The sequence below is a fragment of the Antennarius striatus genome, chromosome 1 (genome assembly GCF_040054535.1).
Source record: "Antennarius striatus isolate MH-2024 chromosome 1, ASM4005453v1, whole genome shotgun sequence".
NCBI lineage: Eukaryota > Metazoa > Chordata > Actinopteri > Lophiiformes > Antennariidae > Antennarius > Antennarius striatus.
The window spans coordinates 237,832-260,765 of NC_090776.1; the positions used below are offsets into that span (position 1 = coordinate 237,832).

At 49.1% G+C, this 22,934-nt stretch overlaps 2 protein-coding genes across 5 annotated transcripts in view; one reads left to right on the plus strand and one right to left on the minus strand.

Annotated features, from left to right (window-relative positions):
* The window catches only part of samd4a (sterile alpha motif domain containing 4A), a 40,598-nt gene extending 37,399 nt beyond the window's left edge, over positions 1–3,199 (plus strand). The window contains exons 11-13 of the mRNA XM_068320948.1: positions 59–185; positions 1,834–1,914; positions 3,061–3,199. Of these exons, the coding sequence (XP_068177049.1) occupies positions 59–185; positions 1,834–1,914; positions 3,061–3,089 (237 nt within the window). The 3' untranslated portion in view covers positions 3,090–3,199. The remainder of the gene's footprint in view (positions 1–58; positions 186–1,833; positions 1,915–3,060) is intronic.
* A 3,295-nt stretch (positions 3,200–6,494) lies between these two features.
* On the minus strand, positions 6,495–21,943 carry gch1 (GTP cyclohydrolase 1). 4 transcript variants are annotated; one of them, XM_068320929.1, is made up of 7 exons: positions 21,190–21,943; positions 15,916–16,025; positions 10,891–10,946; positions 10,317–10,348; positions 10,165–10,249; positions 8,887–9,059; positions 6,495–7,075 (listed from the first exon to the last, which is right to left on the minus strand). In XM_068320929.1, exons 1-6 carry the CDS (start codon positions 21,893–21,895, stop codon positions 8,933–8,935), a joined length of 1,116 nt encoding a protein of 371 aa, XP_068177030.1. In that variant the 5' UTR covers positions 21,896–21,943; the 3' UTR covers positions 6,495–7,075; positions 8,887–8,932. The 4 variants fall into 4 exon arrangements, 3 of the variants coding, with proteins under 3 accessions (XP_068177030.1, XP_068177040.1, XP_068177028.1); XM_068320939.1 differs by lacking the exon at positions 6,495–7,075 and adding an exon at positions 7,083–8,483; XR_011036872.1 differs by lacking the exon at positions 6,495–7,075 and adding an exon at positions 7,083–8,483 and having other exon boundaries at positions 8,887–10,249.
* Positions 21,944–22,934: the final 991 nt, after the last annotated feature.

The following is a 22,934-nucleotide window of genomic DNA, read 5'->3' on the forward strand; positions in this document are numbered from 1 at the left end:
CCTGACTAGCCCTCACATCTGATTGGTCAGCAGGTCTGACGGGGGTGTGTCTCCTCAGGGTCTCTGGTTCGCTAACCCCGGGGGGAGCAACAGCATGCCCAGCAGGACCCACAGCTCCGTGCAGAGAACACGCTCCCTCCCCGTCCACACCAGCCCCCCCACCATGAGCATGTTCCAGCAGGCTGGTAGGAGCACACACACACACACACACACCCCCCCCATGAGCATGTGGCAGTAGGCTGGTACGTTAGCGTGTTGGTGCTAAACTAGCAGGTTAGGGTTAGCATGTTGGTGCTAAGCTAACAATGACAAGGATTTTATTTCCCACTAGCGCCCCATGGGGTATCACTGGAACCCCCCCATGGGGTGATACCCCATGGGGGGGTTCCGGTGATCAGGTATCAGAGAACTTACAATGAATTTGAGTTGTTATAAAGCGACACCTGTAGATCAACAGGACTGTAGGGTCAGGGTGGGGGTCAGGGTCAGGGTGGGGGTCAGGGTTAGGGTGGGGGTCAGGGTTAGGGTGGGGGTCAGGGTTAGGGTGGGGGTCAGGGTGAGGGTCAGGGTGGGGGTCAGGGTCAGGGTGGGGGTCAGGGTTAGGGTGGGGGTCAGGGTTAGGGTGGGGGTCAGGGTGGGGGTCAGGGTTAGGGTTAGGGTGGGGGTCAGGGTGAGGGTCAGGGTTAGGGTTAGGGTGGGGGTCAGGGTGAGGGTGGGGGTCATTGATAAATTTAGGTTTTAGTTTTTTCCTGGAGGAAGAGACGAGTTTTAGACGAGTTGGACTTTTCCAGTCGTCCGGTTTAATGAGAGGTTTTCTGATCGGGGGGGGGGGCAGGAAAGAATGAAATTCACCACGACTGTCAGGGCAAAGAGGAATCAGTGGAGTCACTATTGATCAGCTATAGGGAGTGAATGACTATCACAGCGGAATCTAACCAGATTATTTTGATCGTCGACAGGAAGTTTCTTATAAATTCTATAATTTGAGCAGAATATAATCCTGTTAACCTCAGCTCACCAGTCAGGGGTAGAAATATCATCCAATCTTTGATTAATTATAGATTTAAACCACTGAATGTCAGTGTTCTGAACACCGTCCCAGAAAGATGAAAAACCATTCATTTATAATTACATTAACCTTATTATCCATCTAGTGCTTCAATATTAAAATCCTGATATTTCTTAACCAGTTTAAATATAGCATATGTGAATTTGTGACGACTACCTGCAAAATTGACCATTCTTTTCTCAATTATATTTTTCACATTTACTTTCCCAGTTGACCGTAGGCCATGCAGTTAGCAGCTGACTTATTAGGATGAAATCAATTCTTTCTAACCCTAACCCTAACCCTAACCCTAAGTTTCTGGAGCATTTCCAGTTGGTCAGGATTTAAAAACCCCGAATGGGTCTGACTAATTAATGGAAAAGCTCACAGGTGTCATCAGTGGGTAGAGCTCGACGCTTTGTCTTCCAATGCAAATTCAGCTAATTAAAGTAATTAAATTAAACTAATTAAATTAAACTAATTAAATTAAACTAATTAAATTAAACTAATTAAATTAAACTAATTAAACCTACTCTCCTGACACGTTTCATTTGAAGATTTAACAATTTGTTGAATTTACTGTTGTGATTTAAGGTGACCCCAAGATATAAAGGGTTAGCATGTCGGTGCTAGCAGGGTTAGCGTTAGCATAGCAGGGTTAGCGTTAGGATACGGGTGCTAGCAGGCTTACCGGTTAGCATGTGGGTGCTAGCAGGGTTAGCGTTAGCATGTGGGTGCTACGCTAGCGGGTCTCCTCCAGTGTCTCCTGTGATGTTTCTCTGCAGACGTTCAGGGAGCGACGGAACCGGACATCAACAACCGTCTGGAGTCCCTGTGTCTGAGCATGACCGAACACGCCCTGGGAGGTGAGCGGGAAGCGTGGGTCATGTGACCCAACACGCCCTGGGAGGTGAGCGGGAAGCGTGGGTCATGTGACCCAACACGCCCTGGGAGGTGAGCGGGAAGCGTGGGTCATGTGACCGAACACGCCCTGGGAGGTGAGCGGGAAGCGTGGGTCATGTGACCCAACACGCCCTGGGAGGTGAGCGGGAAGCGTGGGTCATGTGACCCAACACGCCCTGGGAGGTGAGCGGGAAGCGTGGGTCATGTGACCCAACACGCCCTGGGAGGTGAGCGGGAAGCGTGGGTCATGTGACCCAACACGCCCTGGGAGGTGAGCGGGAAGCGTGGGTCATGTGACCCAACACGCCCTGGGAGGTGAGCGGGAAGCGTGGGTCATGTGACCCAACACGCCCTGGGAGGTGGGCGTGTCACACCTGCGTCACTGGTCCATCCACTGGTTCATGGGTGAAACCAGTCCGTTCTGGTACAGCAGAAGAAGAGGCTGTTGTCATGGAAACAGCAGGTCCAGAGGCTCCTCCGGTCCTTCCCCCGTAAAGCCCTCCTGGACGTCGCGGGGTACCGCCCACAGAGGAGGTAAACGGGGGATCGCCGCCCCCCCAAAAGGGCTGGGTCGGTGTTGTCACCCCCGCTGAACTTTGACCCTGCTCTGCAGACGCTTCGGCCAGTCCAACTCCCTCCCCACCCCCCGCCCCCCCACTGGTTCTGGACCGTCCCGCCCCCCCCAGCCTCTGGACGTCCCTCGTCTTCCTTCAGCTCGGATGTTTTCTGTTCCGTGACCTCAGAGGAATGTTCCCGTGCCCCGCCCCTATCCCAGAATGCCTTGCTGCAGACAGTGGGCCTCAGTGAGGTGCACAAGAGCTTCTTTGTGTTTGAGGAGGGCCAGGTTCCTCCTGCAGCCTCAGCTGCCTGGGGGGGGCGCTGTGGCCCCACAGGCTGTGGATGGGGGGGTTCTGTCTGGTTCTCTGCCCCCCCCCCCACAAACATGAAGCCGAGGAACTGATCGCTCAAGTGTGGGCGTGTGTTGGTCTGTGTGAGCAGAGGTGTGACCTCTGGCCCCTGAGCAGAGGTGTGACCTCTGGCCCCTGAGCAGCGGTGTGACCTCTGACCCCTGAGCAGCGGTGTGACCTGTGTCTCTGTTTCTCCTGCAGATGGCGCTGACCGCACGTCGACCATCTGACATCACGACCAGCAGCGTCAGGCCGTGAGGTCACAGCCCCGCCCCCCTCGTCGCTAAGGGTCGGCGGGATCCAACAGCCAGTCACACAACGGTCACGTCCCCCGCCACCGTCCATCAGACTGGACACGTCCTGCTCACGGGGGCGGGGGGGTTTGAACGGAGCCCAGACGGCAGGTCAGCAGGAAGACCCGACCCCCCAGCCAGACCAACCAGCTGCACCACAGGACGCAGAGGGAAGCTGGGTTTCCTGTCTGCTGACGACCCGACGGCCAATCAGATCGCATTCTGTGTATTCACTGTTTACATAATGAAGCCATTTAAAGGGTACAGGTGTGATCGGTCCCGTACAGGAAGTCATGTCAGGTGTGATCGGTCCCGTACACGAAGTCATGTCAGGTGTGATCGGTCCCGTACACGAAGTCATGTCAGGTGTGATCGGTCCCGTACAGGAAGTCATGTCAGGTGTGATTAGTGAATCCTGTAAAGGCGTGGCTTCCAACAGGAGTCTCCTCACACCCGTTTACAGCCAAAATGCTGAGTCGTAGCTTTAGTCAGGACGCCTGGCGTGAATGTCACCCCAAGAACGAGGGCAGGAAGGAGGTAGAGTTGACGTGAAAAGGGACACAGGAAGTAGAAGGCAGGATGGACAGAAGGGATTCTGGGAGAGAAGCGGATGTTTAGGAGAGTGACGGAGGCGGGGCCTCTGGTCGCTGATGATGATGCAGGAAGATGATGTCATGTCAGCAGGAAGTGAGGTGGGCGTCGGTCGGGTGTGAACAGTGGAACGTGTGACGCTTGGTGACGGTACTGAGGATTCATGGGAGAACAGAACAGCCTGGTGCTTCAGCATGTTTCAGACACCACACAACGTGGTGCTTCAGCATGTTTCAGACACCAAACAACGTGGTGCTTCAGCATGTTTCAGACACCACACAACGTGGTGCTTCAGCATGTTTCAGACACCACACAACGTGGTGCTTCAGCATGTTTCAGACACCACACAACGTGGTGCTTCAGCATGTTTCAGACACCACACAATGTGGTGCTTCAGCATGTTTCAGACACCACACAACGTGGTGCTTCAGCATGTTTCAGACACCTACACAACGTGGTGCTTCAGCATGTTTCAGACACCACACAACGTGGTGCTTCAGCATGTTTCAGACACCTACACAACGTGGTGCTTCAGCATGTTTCAGACACCACACAACGTGGTGCTTCAGCATGTTTCAGACACCACACAACGTGGTGCTTCAGCATGTTTCAGACACCACACAACGTGGTGCTTCAGCATGTTTCAGACACCACACAACGTGATGTTTCAGCATGTTTCAGACACCACACAACGTGGTGCTTCAGCATGTTTCAGACACCACACAACGTGATGTTTCAGCATGTTTCAGACACCACACAACGTGGTGCTTCAGCACGTTTCAGAGAGAAAAGAAGGGAAATGTGGGTCTGGGTTAGTTAGGGTTTAGGTGAGTTAGGGTCAGGGGTCAAGTTTAGGGTCAGGGGTCTGACCTGCTGTGACGAACAGGGAGGTTGTGGAACGTGTCAGTTTCCACTCAGGACGTGTTCTCGAGGCTCTAACCCCCCCTGCTGGTCAAACACAGTCATGACAGGACGGGTCAAGGTTCATTTGGAGGTTCTTGTTAAGGTTCTGAGTCTCACTCGTTCTGGTTCTGGTTCTCCCGTTGACTGTACCGACGCTCACCACCAGGGGTCAGGGTTAGGAGAGCCAATCAGACGTCACGCCAGTGCCTGGGGGTGTGGCATGTGTGCCAGGAAGCAGCGCCAGCAGGTATTTATGGTTGGACTATTTAATGTGTGTATTGAGGTGTTATGGCTGGCGACCATACAGACCCCCCCACCATGAACAGGTGTAGTTGATGGGTGGGTTCTTTGTTGTTGTTGAACTATAATCTGAATGAGTTTGTAACAGTGTCGTGTGGACGTTGCCACGGTGACGTCTCGCTGTAGGAGCCGGTCGTCACGGATGCATCAGTTCACCGAATCCACATCAGTGGAAGAGACCGGAAAGGGGGGGCCCTGAGCCGAGGGCCGGGGGCCCTGAGCCGAGGGACTGGAGCTGGACTGTTGTGAGCGCGGTGCTGAGGGCCTCACCAGGGGGCCCCGCTGCATCTCCAAAGGAAGAAGCCACCACTCAGTCCACCAGTGAACACTGGGGGGCGTCTGTGAGGCTGAACTCCTCCTGCATTCTTTTAAGTGTCCAGCAGGGGGCGACGCCACTGGCTGAAACCATGGAAGAAATGATTGGAGATCGCCCCCGCATCATCAGCCTGAGTCACCGACCAGTCAGAACAGTCCTGGTGTCACCTGACCCTTTGGGGGGAATTCTGCCCTTTTATGGAGTGTTTTGGTCATGTGATGAGATTTGTGGGTATCTCCTGACGGATCAGACCAATGAAGCCTCGCCTTTCTGGAGGAAGGTCCCTGCTGGACCGGGTCCCTGCTGGACCGGGTCTCTGCTGGACCAGGTCTGGGCGTGACTGCAGTATTAACCCTTCGATAACGCCTTGATATTCCATGAAGCTGACGACCTGTCCGTCACACATTTACGCTGTTTTTTGCTGTTTTCATGTTTTTTTGCTGTTTTTATGTTTTTTTGTCGTCTTTCTGGCCGACGAGACGTTTTCTACGGATTCTTTTCTTTTGTACGTCCATCTGTAACTCGCTTGAACGTAGTTATTGATTGATTGATGGAGAGCCGGTGTCCTGTATTGACTGCAGGCTTACGTATATATTTGACAAAAGAATATTGTTTGTTTATTCAGAAGAAAAACGACCAAAAAAAAGACAGAAAATGCAGAAAAGAGCAGAGGAGGTGTAATTTATATTTTACCCTGCATGCACCTGGCTGGGGGGCCTAGAATAACCAATGGCAGTGCCTTTTTGTATCGTAGGTTTTATATCCGCTCTAGAAGCTGTTCTGTGACCGGGCCGGCGCCGGCCCCGGGGCCGTTCACACGGGGTTCCAAACGGACGAACCGGACTGGATGCCGTTCAGACCCAGATCAGAACTAGATCCGGGTCTGAACAGCGCCGGTGGAATCTGGTTCACGCCCCCACCGTGTGAACGGGCCCAGTCTGGCGGACCGGGTCTGGAGGTACTTAATGCTGACATGAAGTTCTGGAATATTCTGGTGTAATGTGTGTGTGTGTGTGTGTGTGTGTGTGTGAGTGTGTGTGTGTGTGTGTGCGCGTGTGTGTGGAAGGGTGTGTGTCCGTAGGTCAGTGTGTGTCCGTAGGTCAGTGTGTGTCCGTAGGTCAGTGTGTGTCGCTGACGTACCAGAATGCTGTGACCTGGCATGACACCGTTATACATTAAAACGTTATAACTCCTCTGTGTGTGTGTGTGTGTGTGTGTGTGTGTGTGTGTGTGGAGTGACCCCGCCCACATCACCATCATCATCTTCATCACACAGATTTATTGATCAGAAAGAGGAATAGCACAGGACAGACTGACAGATAAGAGACCAAAGAACAGGCCGTCCTTATAAGGCCACAGGAAGTGACATCACCTTCCCTCACACACACACACACACATTAACAAATCAGGGACTGTGATACAGAACTACACAACACAAGTTGGTGGAAGTCGTTGGTTTGAACCAATCAGAAGCAACGGACACCCAAACTGAAAGCTGATTGGTCAAGAGAACACTCGGATCGGATTCCTGTTGGCCGGAGCTGAGTGATGATGTCATCTGAGACCAGACCATGACTCGATGTTTCTGTTGGAGGCGATGTAAAAACGCTGTGTCGTGGTGATGCTGCCCCGGGTACCAGTAGCAGTACCAGTAGCAGTACCGGTACTACCAGAACCACTACTGGTACCGCTTCCCAGCGCTACCTGAAAACCATCGGAATGGACCAATGACGCTTGAGATGTGATCGTAGCAGAGCGCCGGGAGTCCCGCCCTCTGATTGGTTCTCTCTCAATCACTTCAGATCATTCACACCTGAGGGGGGAACAGGACAGGTGTGATGGAGTCAGGCGGCCCCCCCAACCCAGTAAAGCACATTAAACTGGTAACCGGACCCCCCGCCGGAGGGGGGGCGGGTCCAAACACCTGTAGGAACCAGGGCTTTGAACCGGTTCATGGAATGAAAACGAAAACTTTATATTTTTTAATGTTCCGGAACAGAAAATAATAGTAAACCGGTTAATACCGTTGGTTTTGTTCTTTAAAAAGATAATGACCTGATGTTTGACCTCCTGTCATCACTGGAGGGGTGAGAGCAGACAGAAGTAGTGGCTATCAGCAGCAGGTAAGAACAGGGAGGTCTCCCAGTCACCATGAATCATTACAGGTGAACACTCAGCGTGTCAGTCTGAACATGTATGATTTAGACATGAACTCAGTGGCTGCAGTCATCTTCAGAGCAGTGTGTTCCCGTACTGCCAGCGCTTTGTAGTAATACTGAGCTATGGGAGAAGAACTATGAAGATCTGTTGTTCAGCAATAAATGACATGGTGGGAGTTATTCTGTTCTTATGTCATGTAGTGTCTAAGTAGGAGGCATAAGCCTGAACTACATGATATAACGGTCATAAAGCAGAGGTGTAGTGCTGTGGTTCTGTTTACTGGAGGGTGGGGGCATATCTGTAATTATAGTCTATAGTATATAAACTAATTGTTTTAGTTTCCTATTTAAAGTCCTTCAGTTTCCGTGTTTTGAGCCCCATTCAGCTCCTTGTTGAAGAGGCTCCGTCTAAATAACGGAGTTTCTTTCTCTACTTTTACACACGGCCCACATTATTGGTTCATGGTTGTTAACGGAACAAACAGCTGACTGGTTGGACTGTGTTGTACTACGTGTTTAAATTTAAGAAACACACCGACATTATTTTTTAAATGTTTCTATGTCTTTATTTAGTGATAAATGTGTAGTAAATCCCTGAAGTCCTCGTCTCCGGTCTGCATTGAATCTGTCGGTAGTTTCTCCCCCGCTGACCGGCTGGTTTCCGGGGGTCTGTCCGGTAATGATGCTTTAGAGAAACATCGGACAGAAGTCTGAGCAGACACGTTAGTCCAGGACCCACAATCCACCACCTGTTGGGGGGTGTAACTCCTCTGCACTGCCCCCAGTCCTGGTAAACCTGTGTTCACGTCTCTCATCCATCGCTGACGTCATCGTCGGGGGTCTTCAGCCAATCAGATGTGGTTACCAGCATACCTGCGGTCCAGTCCCGGTATCCCCCCCATACCGGTACCTACCGGAGGTGTGCCGGACGGAGCCTCGCGTCATGTTCTCTGATTGATCCATCGCTGCAGGCGTACGTAGTGACGTAATACGTCCTCTCGGTGGACAGTGGTCGGTCTGGAGGATCTCTGACTGACGTCACAGAAACGTTTCTACAGATTTCTGAACTCAGTGAACACAGAAGACGCTTCATGTCAGAAGGAGCAGCGTTGGTTTTTGGGACATTTTAAGGCTTTTAAGCTTAAAATACGGAACCTCCATATTTATATTTACAAAGAACGTTATTAACCGGTTCAGGAAGTTTATTTTTTGTTCTAACCGGTTCAGGAACGTCGGTTTATGGTGGAACGCAAAACCGGAAACGTTAAAATTCTGTTTCTGTTCGGAACAAAACGATTGTTAAAACATTCTGGTTCAAAGCCCTGGTAGGAACGTCCACCTGTGACAAGGTCACCATGTCGACAGCCGATGCTAATGGTAATGCTAATGCTGCTAATCACACCTGGTGTCTAGTCACTGCACCTGAACCTGAGGTGAAGGGTCAGTGATGACGAGGAAGACTCACACGCAGGAAGAGGAAGTCAGGAGGAAGAGGAGGCGGAGCTTCATCTTCAGTTCCTGATCAGCGTCAGAAACTCGTCGCGGGTCTTCGGGTCCTCCCTGAAGACCCCCAGCATGGTGCTGGTGACCGTCTTACTGTTCATCTTCTGGATGCCCCGCATCACCATGCACATGTGTCTGGGGGGGACAGGGTGTTAGGGCGGAGCACAGGAAGTAGAGCACTAGAAAAAGCACCAAACAGGAAGTGGAGCACGTACAGGAAGTAGAGCAAGTACAGGAAGTAGAGCATGTACAGGAAGTAGAGCACGTACAGGAAGTAGAGCACGTACAGGAAGTAGAGCACGTACAGGAAGTAGAGCACGTACAGGAAGTAGAGCATGTACAGGAAGTAGAGCACGTACAGGAAGTAGAGCACGTACAGGAAGTAGAAAATGTATAGGAAGTAGAGCATGTACAGGAAGTAGAGCATGTACAGGAAGTAGAGCACGTACAGGAAGTAGAGCACGTACAGGAAGTAGAGCACGTACAGGAAGTAGAGCACGTACAGGAAGTAGAGCATGTACAGGAAGTAGAGCACGTACAGGAAGTAGAGCACGTACAGGAAGTAGAAAATGTATAGGAAGTAGAGCATGTACAGGAAGTAGAGCATGTACAGGAAGTAGAGCACGTACAGGAAGTAGAGCATGAGACAAAGCACCGGACAGGAAGTAGAGCATGTACAGGAAGTAGAGCATGTACAGGAAGTAGAGCACGTACAGGAAGTAGAGCATGAGACAAAGCACCGGACAGGAAGTAGAGCACGTACAGGAAGTAGAGCACGTACAGGAAGTAGAGCATGTACAGGAAGTAGAGCACGTACAGGAAGTAGAAAATGTATAGGAAGTAGAGCATGTACAGGAAGTAGAGCACGTACAGGAAGTAGAGCATGAGACAAAGCACCGGACAGGAAGTAGAGCACGTACAGGAAGTAGAGCACGAGACAAAGCACCGGACAGGAAGTAGAGCACGTACAGGAAGTAGAGCACGAGACAAAGCACCGGACAGGAAGTAGAGCATGACACAAAGCACTTCACAGGAAGTAGAGCACGAGAAATAGAACCGGACAGGAAGTAGAGCACAAGACAAAGCACCGGACAGGAAGTAGAGCACGTACAGGAAGTAGAGCACGAGACAAAGCACCGGACAGGAAGTAGAGCACGAGACAAAGGACCGGACAGGAAGTAGAGCATGAGACCCCGTTCCCCCGATGGAGAGGGTGGGGCTCTCACAGGACGTGACGTACGTCGCCTCGATGACCACGCCCACCCCAGTGGGCTGCAGCGCCTCAGTGATCGCCACGGCAATTTGTTTGGTCAACCGCTCCTGAACTGTGGGCAGATAGAGGGTTAACGGGTCACCAGAGCAGGGGTCAGAGGTCACAGGAGCAGCCGTTACCTTGGAGACGACGGCTGTAGATCTCAACGATCCTGAAGGCAGAAGAGAGAACCAATTGGTGACGAAAACTTGCCCGTTACCATGGCAACTAGGGCATGGTGAAACGGAGATCAATAAGAATCACTGCCGTGTAAACACTGTTTACAGACACAAACACACAAACAAACGTGTAGGGGGGGCAACCCGGCTCCACCTCCGTCGTGGTAACCAAGGCGACCTGGGGTGAAGGACGGGAGCTGATTTCTGATTGGTTCTGTAGCAAGACAGGTGGGTCATTGGGGGGGTGGCTCATTTCTGATTGGTTCTGTAGCAAGATGGGGGGGATTCCCTGGTGCGGGGGGCTCATTTCTGATTGGCTCTACAGAGTGGTGTCTGGGCTGGGGAGGCCCATCTGAGGGTCAGTGAAGGCTGTTGGTACTGTAAGCCTGGAGGTATTGGGGTCAGTGGGATCAGATTACACACACACACACACACACACACACACACACACACACACACACACACACACACACACACACACTTATTAATCAGCTTAAACACACACTGGCTCCCTGTCACACACACACCTGCTCACCTGGCCAGCTTGCTGAGACCCAGGACTCTCTTGTTGGGGAGGTAACCGATGTGGACCTGCAGACAGAAACACATGCCTGAGCAAGACCACGCCCACACACCCACAGACCACGCCCACAAACCACGCCCACAGACCACAACCACAGACCACGCCCACAGACCACACCCACACGGCCACCAGACCACGACCACAGAACACGTCCTCACGGTCAGACCACGCCCACACGGCCACCGGACCACGCCCACTGCCAGGTGCCACCCAACAGACAACTGGAACACGCCTGGAACGCACGAACTGTGACCGCTGGTCACAGGGAAACCCTCCCAAGACTTGTGGATGATCACATGATAATCACATGTTGTTCACATGTTCCAATGACGTTCACATGATGTTAATATGATGGACACATGATGTTCAAATGACGTTAACATGATGATCAAATGACATTAACATGATGATATCATGATGTTGACATGATGATCACATGATAATCACATAATGATCACATGAGGTTAACATGCTGATCACATGACGTTCAAAAGATGTTAACATGAGGTTCAAATGACGTTAACATAATGATCACATGATGATCACATGATAATCACATGATGATCACATGATGATCACATGATAATCACATGATGATCACATGATGTTCACATTATGTTCAGATGACGTTAACATGATGATCACATGACGTTAACATGATGATATCATGATGTTAACATGATGATCACGTGATAATCACATGATGATCACATGACATTAACATGATGATCACATGATGTTCAAATGATGTTAACATGAGGTTCAAATGACGTTAACATGATGATCACATGATAATCACATGACATGATGATCACATGATGTTCACATTATGTTCAAATGAGGTAAACATGATGATCACATGATGTTCACATGACATTAACATAATCACATGATGATCACATGATGTTCACATGATCACATGATGTTCACATGAAAATCACATGATGTCAACATGACGATCACATGATGTTCACATGACGTTAACATGATGATCACATAATGTTAAAATGATGATCACATGATAATCACATGATGATCACATGATGATCACATGATAATCACATGATGATCACATGATGTTCACATTATGTTCAGATGACGTTAACTTGATGATCACATGACGTTGACATGATGATCACTCGATGTTCACATGACGTTAATATGATGGACACATGATGTTCAAGTGATGTTAACATGAGGTTCAAATGACGTTAACATGATGATCACATGACGTTAACATGATGATATCATGATGTTAACATGATGATCACATGATAATCACATGATGATCACATGACGTTAACATGACGATCACATGACGTTCAAATGATGTTAACATGAAGTTCAAATGACGTTAACATGATGATCACATGATCACATGATGTTCACATGAAAATCACATGTCAACATGACGATCACATGATGTTCACATGACTTTAACATGATGATCACATGATTCACATGATGTTCACATGATGATCACATGATGTTTACATGATGTTCACATGCCATTAACATAATCACATGATAATCACATGATATTCACATGACGTTAACATGATGATCACATAATGTTCACATGACGTTAACATGATGATCACATGACGTTAACATGATGATTACATGATGTTCATATGATGTTAACATGATGATCACATGACATTCACATGATGATCATATGACGTTAACATGATGATCACATGATGATAACATGACGTTCACGTGTAGAAACGAGGAGTGTGACAGAGGAAGTGAAGCAGGTGGATGGTAAAGGGGAGGAGTCATTACTGCTGAAGTGGTCTGGAGCCTCTAACACACACACACACCACCACACGCACACACCACACACACACACACACACACCACCACACGCACACACCACACACACACCACCACACACACACCACCACACACACACCACCACACGCACACACCACACACACACCACCACACACACACCACCACACACACACACACACACACCACCACACACACACCACCACACGCACACACCACACACACACCACCACACACACACCACCACACACACACACCACACACACACACACCACCACACACACACACACACACCACACACACACACACACCACCACCACACACACACACCACACACACACACACCACCACACACACACACACACCACACACACACACACACCACACACACACACACACACCACCACACACACACCACCACACACACACACCACACACACACACACCACCACACACACACACACCACCATACACACACACACACACCACACACACACACACACCACCATACACACACACCACACACACACACACACACACCACCACACACACACACACACACCACACACACACACACCACCACACACACACACACCACCACACACACACCACCATACACACACACCACACACACACACACACACACCACCACACACACACACACACACTCACACACACACACACACACACAGCTAAAATGTCAAACACAATTTGTTGTCGACTGGAGACAAAGGGCAGCACAACGATCCACTGCCCCCCCTCTCAACCCCTCCTGCAATTGCCCCCACTGCCATCCCGCCTTATCTGCTCACGTGATGTCATTTGTGGGATATGGATGACGTCGAGGGGGGGTTGAATTAAACGGTCAGATGACGGGGGGGGGGGGGGGCGGCCGGTGGAGAGACGGGAGGGGAGGGGGGAAGGTCGACAGGGGAGTTCCGACAGGGATGGCTCCGCCTCCACAGAAACATCATCAGCTGCTCCATGAACGGGGGGGGGGGGGGGGGCATCAGGTAAATGAGACCTGAACTTCCTGCCCCCGTCCAACAACAATGGGGGCGTGTCCGGTGGGTGAGTCACCAGCAGACAGCAGCTGGACACAGATGACTGCTGAGTGACGTGGGGGGGGGGGGGAGTAAACAACCACCTGATAATGGGGGGGTGTTAGTGATTACTGCTGTCAGCACCGCCGATCAGCTGCTGTTGTCTCCAACGACACACCTGCAGTCAACGGAGGGAGGGCACGGGGGGGGGGGGGCAAAGGGGCGGCGAGATGAACAGATGTCGGCTAATCTCATGACTCACAGCGGATGTTCGCAGCTTCCTGTCCCTTACAAAATAAAAGCATGGCTTCAGACAGGAAGCAGAGCAACGCGCACAGTCCTCATTGGTTCACCTATTACTATTATTATTATTATTAATATTAATAATGATAATAATAATAATAATGATTATGATGATGATAATAATAATAATGATAATAATAATAATAATGATAATAATGATAATAATAATGATAATGATAATAATGATAATAATAATGATAATAATGATAATAATAATAATGATAATAATAATAATGATAATAATAATAATAATAATAATAATAATAATAATAATAATGATAATAATAATAATAATGATAATAATAATGATAATAATGATAATAATAATGATAATAATAATAATAATGATAATAATAATGATAATAATGATAATAATGATAATAATAATAATGATAATGATAATAATAATGATTATGATGATGATAATAATAATGATAATAATAATGATAATAATGATGATAATAATAATGATAATAATGATAATAATAATAATGATAATAATAATAATGATAATAATAATAATAATAATAATAATGATAATAATAATGATAATAATAATAATAATGATAATAATAATAATAATGATAATAATAATGATAATAATGATAATAATAATAATAATGATAATAATACTGATAATAATAATGATAATAATAATGATAATTGTTGTGGTTTGGGTTTCTGTGGCAGTTTTGGTGTTTTCCTTCTTTGTCCTTCCAGGACCTGCAGGCCTTGTGAGTGGAGGAGGCGTGGTCAATGAGGAACACCAGGTTCCTCTCCACAATCATCAGCCTCACTATGAAGCTGGTCCTGACTGTCACCACAGTGAAAGATAATTCCGTCTCATTCGGTAGCGCAGTCCGGAGAATCTGCATCCTTGTGAGTACCTCCTGTTCCAGTGAGCGTCTGAACTTATTCTCCTCTTTCTTGTTACTTGTAGTTCAGTGCCTCATCGTCTCATCGCCTCATTGTCTCATCGTCTCATCGCCTCCTGAGCACCAGCCTCCTGCCACCACCTGGCTACCTGCCACTGTTTTTTGTGTTTCTGCGTTTTTCTTTTGTAATAAACTCTACTTTTATCCGCCTGTCTCCTGCAATTTGGGTCCACAAGTCTCCAGACAGCCCTAACAGATGGGCTGTAACACGGTAACACGGTTCATCCACGTGTTACTCATCACACTTCATCTACATCCAATGCTCTTTCTTCTCTTCTTCTCCCATGTCCCTATGCTTCCTTCCTTTATTTTAGGCTATTCTTTTTCCTGTTGCTATAATTATGTAACAGCATGTATATAATGTTACTTATACTTTCTGTCATGTGTGTATTTATTGTATTTATTGTATCTCTTGCGAGCAGATGTCACCTGAATTTCCCTTGGGATCATTAAAGTATCTATCTATCTATCTATCTATCTATCTATCTATCTATCTATCTATCTATCTATCTATCTATCGATAATAATAATATAGTAATAATAATAATAATGATATCAATAATAATAATAATGATAATATTAATAATTATTATTATCATGATGATAATAATGTATAATTTATTAATGATAATAATAATAATAATTTAGATCATTATTCTGTGAACACGTAAATACAGATTCAAGCGGTTTAAACAGGTTTACGTCCCGTGTTCCATATAAGGTCATGACAGAGTCACACCGCTTCACCCGGACACGCCCCCCCCAGGGGGGGGGGGGCTCTGATAACTGATTGGGACCTCCTCCCATGACGGTTTGACCGCCCACACGCATCAGCTGACCCCATCGCTGTGTTGGGGACCGGAACTGGTCCCGGACAGTAAGTGGATCCGGTTCCTCACCCGGCCAAAGATGGGGACCAGGTGGTGCTCGCACATGGAGAACATGTCGATGTCCTTCACGATCACCATCTCATCGTGGTCCTCATCGAAGATGGCGTCGTTCAGTACATCTGAGGAGACGAAAAAAAACAGAGACCATCAGAGTGTAGGACATGAACTTAGGGGGCCCCATAGGGCCCCTGTAAACTCTGTGCCGCCTGGGGTTTGGACCTCCAGACTGGAGCCCAGTAAAACCAGTCATTAAGTCCAGGATGGATGAAAACCAGTTAACATGCTTCCCTCTACAGCACAGGTGTCAAACCCAAGGCCCAGGGGCCAAATGTGGCCCTCCACATCATTTAATGTGGCACATAGAGCACAAAAGGTCAGAGTGTCTAAAAATAAATAGGTCAAAGTGTGCTTTGACCAAAACTTCAGCCCATTTTAACTCTGACTAAACGTAGTGAACAAAGTTAACGTCCTAACTTGTGTCTGATGTTATTTTTCTTTATTGATTGATAGTTTGATCCTTGATTGATGGAGTTCTGTGGGTTTAATAACCTGACAAATGAAAAGGATTTATGTTAGAACAGAGAAACAAACAAACATGTTTTTTCTGTCTAACTGTAATGTTTGGAACTAGAATCAGTCAGAAATTCAGTTATTTAACATGAAGGAGTAGTTACATTTAGTTACATTACACTGAGTTACATTTAGTTACATTTATTAGTTACATTAAGGAGTAGTTACATTTAGTTACATTACACTGAGTTACATTTAGTTACATTTATTAGTTACATTAAGGAGTAGTTACATTTAGTTACATTACACTGAGTTACATTTAGTTACATTTATTAGTTACATTAAGGAGTAGTTACATTTAGTTACATTACACTGAGTTACATTTAGTTACATTTATTAGTTACATTAAGGAGTAGTTACATTTAGTTACATTACACTGAGTTACATTTAGTTACATTTATTAGTTACATTAAGGAGTAGTTACATTTAGTTACGTTACACTGAGTTACATTTAGTTACATTTATTAGTTACATTAAGGAGTAGTTACATTTAGTTACATTACACTGAGTTACATTTAGTTACATTTATTAGTTACATTAAGGAGTAGTTACATTTAGTTACATTACACTGAGTTACATTTAGTTACATTTATTAGTTACATTAAGGAGTAGTTACATTTAGTTACATTTATTAGTTACATTAAGGAGTAGTTACATTTAGTTACATTACACTGAGTTACATTTAGTTACATTTATTAGTTACATTAAGGAGTAGTTACATTTAGTTACATTACACTGAGTTACATTTAGTTACATTTATTAGTTACATTAAGGAGTAGTTACATTGAGTTACATTACACTGAGTTACATTTAGTTACATTTATTAGTTACATCTGGCCCTTTGAGGACAGCTGTGATGCTGATGTGGCCCTCAGTGTAAATGAGTTTGACCCCCCTGATCTAGAGGCTCCTCCTACTGAACAACGCCTGCAGTGATTGGACAAGACTGAGCGATGACATCATCACCACAGGAGCTGACACACATCAGGGTCTGGATCTTAAAGTGGGGGGGTTATCACTCGTACGGTTGGTGTTCCTCCTGTTTGTTTGGTGACGGCCGATGGAAACCCAGGCGGCGCCAGTTGACGCCCGTCGAGCTCCTCCTCGCAGCTTGTTGGCCCCTGTTGGCCCCCCTGGCGCCCGTCGGCTCCTCCTGCAGCTTGCTGGCGTCCCCCCCAACGCCAGGCGTTGCTTCCTGTTGTTCTTTATTGCTCCTCCGGTTGCCGGGGGTTACAATAAAGCCTTTTATCTGCTGGTGACGCCACGCCTCTGGGCTCAGAGCTTCATTTCCTGATGGGGGGGCGGGGGGGTGAGGAGGCGGGGGTCGCCTCGACAACGGACGACGTGCGGCTTCAGGTTATTGAAAGATGGGCTCTCTTTAACACGTATGTTTATGTCGCTGTCATGCCGTCGCCATGACGACCTCCATCATCTCTCCTCCTCATTGATCTCTGTGATGTTTGACAGAAACCTGTTCAAACATCATGATTAACTGTTTACACGCTGGACATCCAATCAGAACAAACTCCACCAACGAGAACCTTCGGTCTGTCCCTCTAGAGGCACCGAGACCCCCCCTCACACCCCCACCCCCCCCCACACCTCTAACAGAAACCGATCTGGGTTCAGGGGCTACAGCCAATATTATGAAAGACAAGCTGACAATCATCAGTCGTTACAGTAACGTCTCTCTACCCCCCCCCCACACACACACACACACACAGACACACACACACACACACAGACACACACACACAGACACACACACACACACACACACAGACACACACACAGACACACACACACAGAGACACACACACACACAGACACACACACACACAGACACACACACACACACACACACACACACACACACACAGAGTGAAGCTGATGATGATGAGTCAAACTGTCGTTTGGTACCCAGGGCGTTTGAACCGGCAGAACCAGCAGAGCAGCTGCCCTTTATTTAGTTAGTGTGTGTGTGTGTGTGTGTGTGTGTGTCTGTGTGTGTGTGTGTGTGTGTGTGTGTGTGTGTGTGTGTGTGTCTGTGTGTGTGTGTGTGTGTGTGTGTGTGTGTGTGTGTGTGTGTGTGTAAACATTTAGAGCATCACACAACAGAATAGCAACATGTTGTCAGAGCCGGGGGGACGCTTTGTGTCGGTGCTCAGTTTGTGGACTGACCTAGCAGTGTTAGCCTGTTAGCATGAGTGATGTTAGCAGTGTTAGCCTGTTAGCATGAGTGATGTTAGCAGTGTTAGCCTGTTAGCATGAGTGATGTTAGCAGTGTTAGCCTGTTAGCATGAGTGATGTTAGCAGTGTTAGCCTGTTAGCATGAGTGATGTTAGCAGTGTTAGCCTGTTAGCATGAGTGATGTTAGCAGTGTTAGCCTGTCAGCATGGAGTAACTCTGGCGGGCTGCTCTTGAATCTGGTTTGTGTTCACACCGGTTCAGATCAGAACTGGATCGACGAGACCAAAGAGCTGATCGAGAAGATCAGCTTCAGCTGACGGACAGGTCACTGCAGTTCACTGTTCATCTCATCATATCTTCATCATCTCATCATCATCTCCTCATCATCGATTCTTCATCAACTTATCGTTATCATCATCTGTTCATCATCTCACAATCTCATCCATCTCTTCTTCATCTCATCATTATCATTATCTCATCATCATCATCTCCGTCATCATCATCATCTCACAATTTCATCCATCTCTTCATTATCTCATCATCATCATCATCTCACCATCTCTTCATCATCTCATATAGTTATCATCGTCATCATCTCAACATCATCATTATCATCTCATCATTATCATCATCATCTCTTCATCATCTGTTCATCATCTCACAATCTCATCCATCTCACCGTCTCATCATTATCATTATCTCTTCATCATCTCATCTTCATTATCATCATCCCACAATCTCATCCATCTCTTCATCATCTCATCATGATCATCTCATCTTCATCATCATCTCCTCACAATCTCATCCATCTCTTCATCATTTCATCATTATCATCATCTCCTCACGATCTCATCTCTTCATCATCTCATCTCCTCCTCATCATCATCTCATCATTGGCCTATCTGACTCTCTCTCTGACCCTGTCCTGATCTTCCTTTGATTTCTTGTCCACCCAACCGGTGGAGGCGGATGGCCGCCCCAAAGAGTCTGGGTCCTGTCCGGAGGTAGTCAACGAGGGAGGTTCTCCCTCAACGAGGGAGGTTCTCCCTCAACGAGGGAGGTGCTCCCTCAACGAGGGAGGTGCTCCCTCAACGAGGGAGGTGCTCCCTCCACTGTCTGAGGATCCAGTTGGGTTTCTGTCTGTTAAGGCGCTTTGGAATGTCTGCTGACATGATAAAGCACTATATAAACAAAACTTGATTGATTGATTGATTGATCATGGATTCATCATCTCATCTTCTCCTCATCATCATCTCATCTTCTCCTCATCATCATCTCATCTCCTCCTCCTCATCATCATCTCCTCATCGTCTCTTCATCATCTCCTTATCTCATCTCATGCATTTGTCGGCAAACTTTTATCAGTTTTAATGAACTAAATTAAACTATTAACTAAATAAAATTAAGTTTTCTCTGATCCGGGTTCAGTTTGACACTCCGTCTTTAAAAGGGCGTGGGCGGGGCTGGAGTGGGTGTGGGCGGGGCTAGAGCCCCTGAAGCTGATCCCTCGTTAGACTCGGTCTCGTGTTCGACAAGAGGATTTCGTTCTCGGGATGAAAGAGGCCCCCGTGAACCGGGTCGCTCACGCCGGGGGGGTCATTCCCACCGGGGGAGATCATTCACACCGGGGGGGTCGTTTACACCGGGGGGGTTCGCTCACACCGGGGGGGTCATTCCCAGCGGGGGAGATCGTTCACAATGGGGGGGTCGCTCACACTGGGGGGGGGGCATTCACACCGGGGGAGATCGTTCACACTGGGGGGTCGCTCCCACGGGGGGGGGGGGTCCTTCACCCTTGGGGGGGGGTCGCTCACACATAACTGACTCGGTTCTTCGTTCCTTCCTGGAGCTCCAGAGAACAGCGACCAGATCGCTGCAGACTAATACCCCCCCCAACCTGAGGGCTCTGCCGTCCCCGTCCCCCCCCACCGGGTCAAAGGGGAGTCGTCTCTGACAGCCAATCAGTTGAGGGCTGGGCTGACGCACACGCTCGCCGCGCCGCCATGAACTTTGTCCTTTGCTGTTAAGATAAGAAGACAGTCGGTCTCATCTGGACCCCCCCAGCAGCTGCCGCCCCCCAGCAGGAGGCAGGGCAGCTGAGTGATGCTGAACGTCTCCAGACAGGAACTAGACGGACCCACCATTCCAGCTTCTATTACTGGGGGGGCAGAGCAGTGAACCCGTGCCCCCCCCCCCCCCCCCCCCCCCCCCCAGCCCCCCGAGGGGTTTGGGTCGGACCTGCAGAGGAACCTCTGATCAATACCGAAGTCGATCGAGTCAAACTGGAGTTTGTTTAGGGTCAAAGTTCAGAGGTTGGAATCTGGAGGGGGGGCTCAACCCCCCAGCTTTTACTGGTTTCCCTTCACATTCAGGGGGAGGCAGTCAGAGGCGTTAAGTCAACCAATGAGGATGCTGCTAAAGGTCAGTCACGTGATCAATCGATCCGTGATCAGCCGGTAACTAAACACACTTCCGGTTCCGTTCAGACCCAACCAGACCCCCCCGCCCCCCCCCCGGACTCACCGCTGATCTTCTCCTGGTAGCCCTTGGTGAAGAACTGCATGGCGGTGGCGGCCCTCCAGGGGGTCCTGAGCAGCCCCTGGCGGTGGGGGTCCTCCCCCAGCCCCCGCAGGATGGTCCCGTAGGCCCCCGCCAGCGCCGGCAGGCTCAGCTCGTTGTCCTCCGCGCTGCGGGTCCGCTCCTCCCGCCAGCCACCCCCCGCCACCGGCCGGGGGCCACCGGAGGCGGCGCCGCCGGGGGGCTTCACCGGCGCGTCCACGTGTCCGTTAAGGACGGAGCCGCGGTCCCCGGTGTCCCGGTCCCCGGTGTCCCGGTCCCCGGTGTCCCGGTCCCCGGTGTCCCGGTCCCCGGTGTCCCGGTCCCCGGTGTCCCGGTCCCCGGTGTCCCGGTGCCGGTCTCCGGTGTCCCGGTCTCCGGTGTCCCGGTCCCCGGTGTCCCGGTGCCGGTCCCCGGTGTCCCGGTCCCCGGTGTCCCGGTCTCCGGTGTCCCGGTCTCCGTTGTCCCGGTGCCGGTCCCCGGTGTCCCGGTCCCCGGTGTCCCGGTCCCCGGTGTCCCGGTCCCCGGTGTCCCGGTCCCCGGTGTCCCGGTCTCCGTTGTCCCGGTGCCGGTCCCCGGTGTCCCGGTCCCCGGTGTCCCGGTCCCCGGTGTCCCAGTCCCCGGTGTCCTGGTCTCCGGTGTCCCGGTATTCCTCGCGCGTGAGCTGCTCCATCCGGTCCTGTGACACCTGTCGGTCGGTTCCTCCGGTAGTCTCTCCGGGTCCCGGTTCGGGTCTCTGCTCTCTCTCCCTCATCCCCACCTCTTATAGCGGAGGATAATCCATGCAGCGCTCCCATTGGCCGGCCGGAGCCGGGGGCGGGGCCACCTACTACCCTGGCTCGCGCGATGAAGATTACCGACACGCGTCCATTCATTTCTGTAGACACGTGACCTATGGGGGGTGGGGCTGACCCGGTCCCAGTCACCCCCCCCTGACCGGGTCACCGGAACCTGTTGTTTGTGGTTCCTGCAGAAACCGACACGAACCGAGAAGAGTTCTGGACACGTGACCAACACCTGGAGAGCAGGAGCCAATCAGAGAGCAGTCCGGAGCGGAACACATCCAGACCGGAACCAGACCGGATCCGGACCGGAAGCGTCCAGGAGCTGCTGTGACGTCATGTTCTGGAGCTCGAGGCACTGAAGTTTCAGTTTGATTGTCTTAAAGTTTAGGAGAAATGAATTTAAGAACATTTCTGACCTGAGATGATTTTACCTGTTTCACATGAAACACGTGGAGCATTGATTATTATTACAGTAATTATTACTGATCGTTATTAATGATTAGTTCATTTAGACACAACACGTCTTCTTCGTCTCCTTCGGTTACTTTTCCTAGAATTACAGAAACCCCTCAGGCGTCAGCGCTGTGACTTCACCTCATCCTGGATTTTTGGTAGGCAGTCATGTGATACCGTACAAGCATTCTATTGGTCGACGGCATCCAGAAGTGTGATACGTTCCATCAGTCTGACTAAAACAGCTTCTAACAGTCCAGGCAGGATGGAACGGGTGGAGGAACGTGTCAAAACTGTACAAAACTGTGGTGAGACCAGCGATGTTGTTTGGTCTAGAGACAGTGTCCCTGAGGAAAAGACAGGAGACAGAGCTGGAGGTAGCAGAGATGAAGATGCTGAGGTTCTCTCTGGGAGTGACCAGGAAGGATAGGATCAGGAATGAGTCCATCAGAGGGACAGCACATGTTAGAGGTT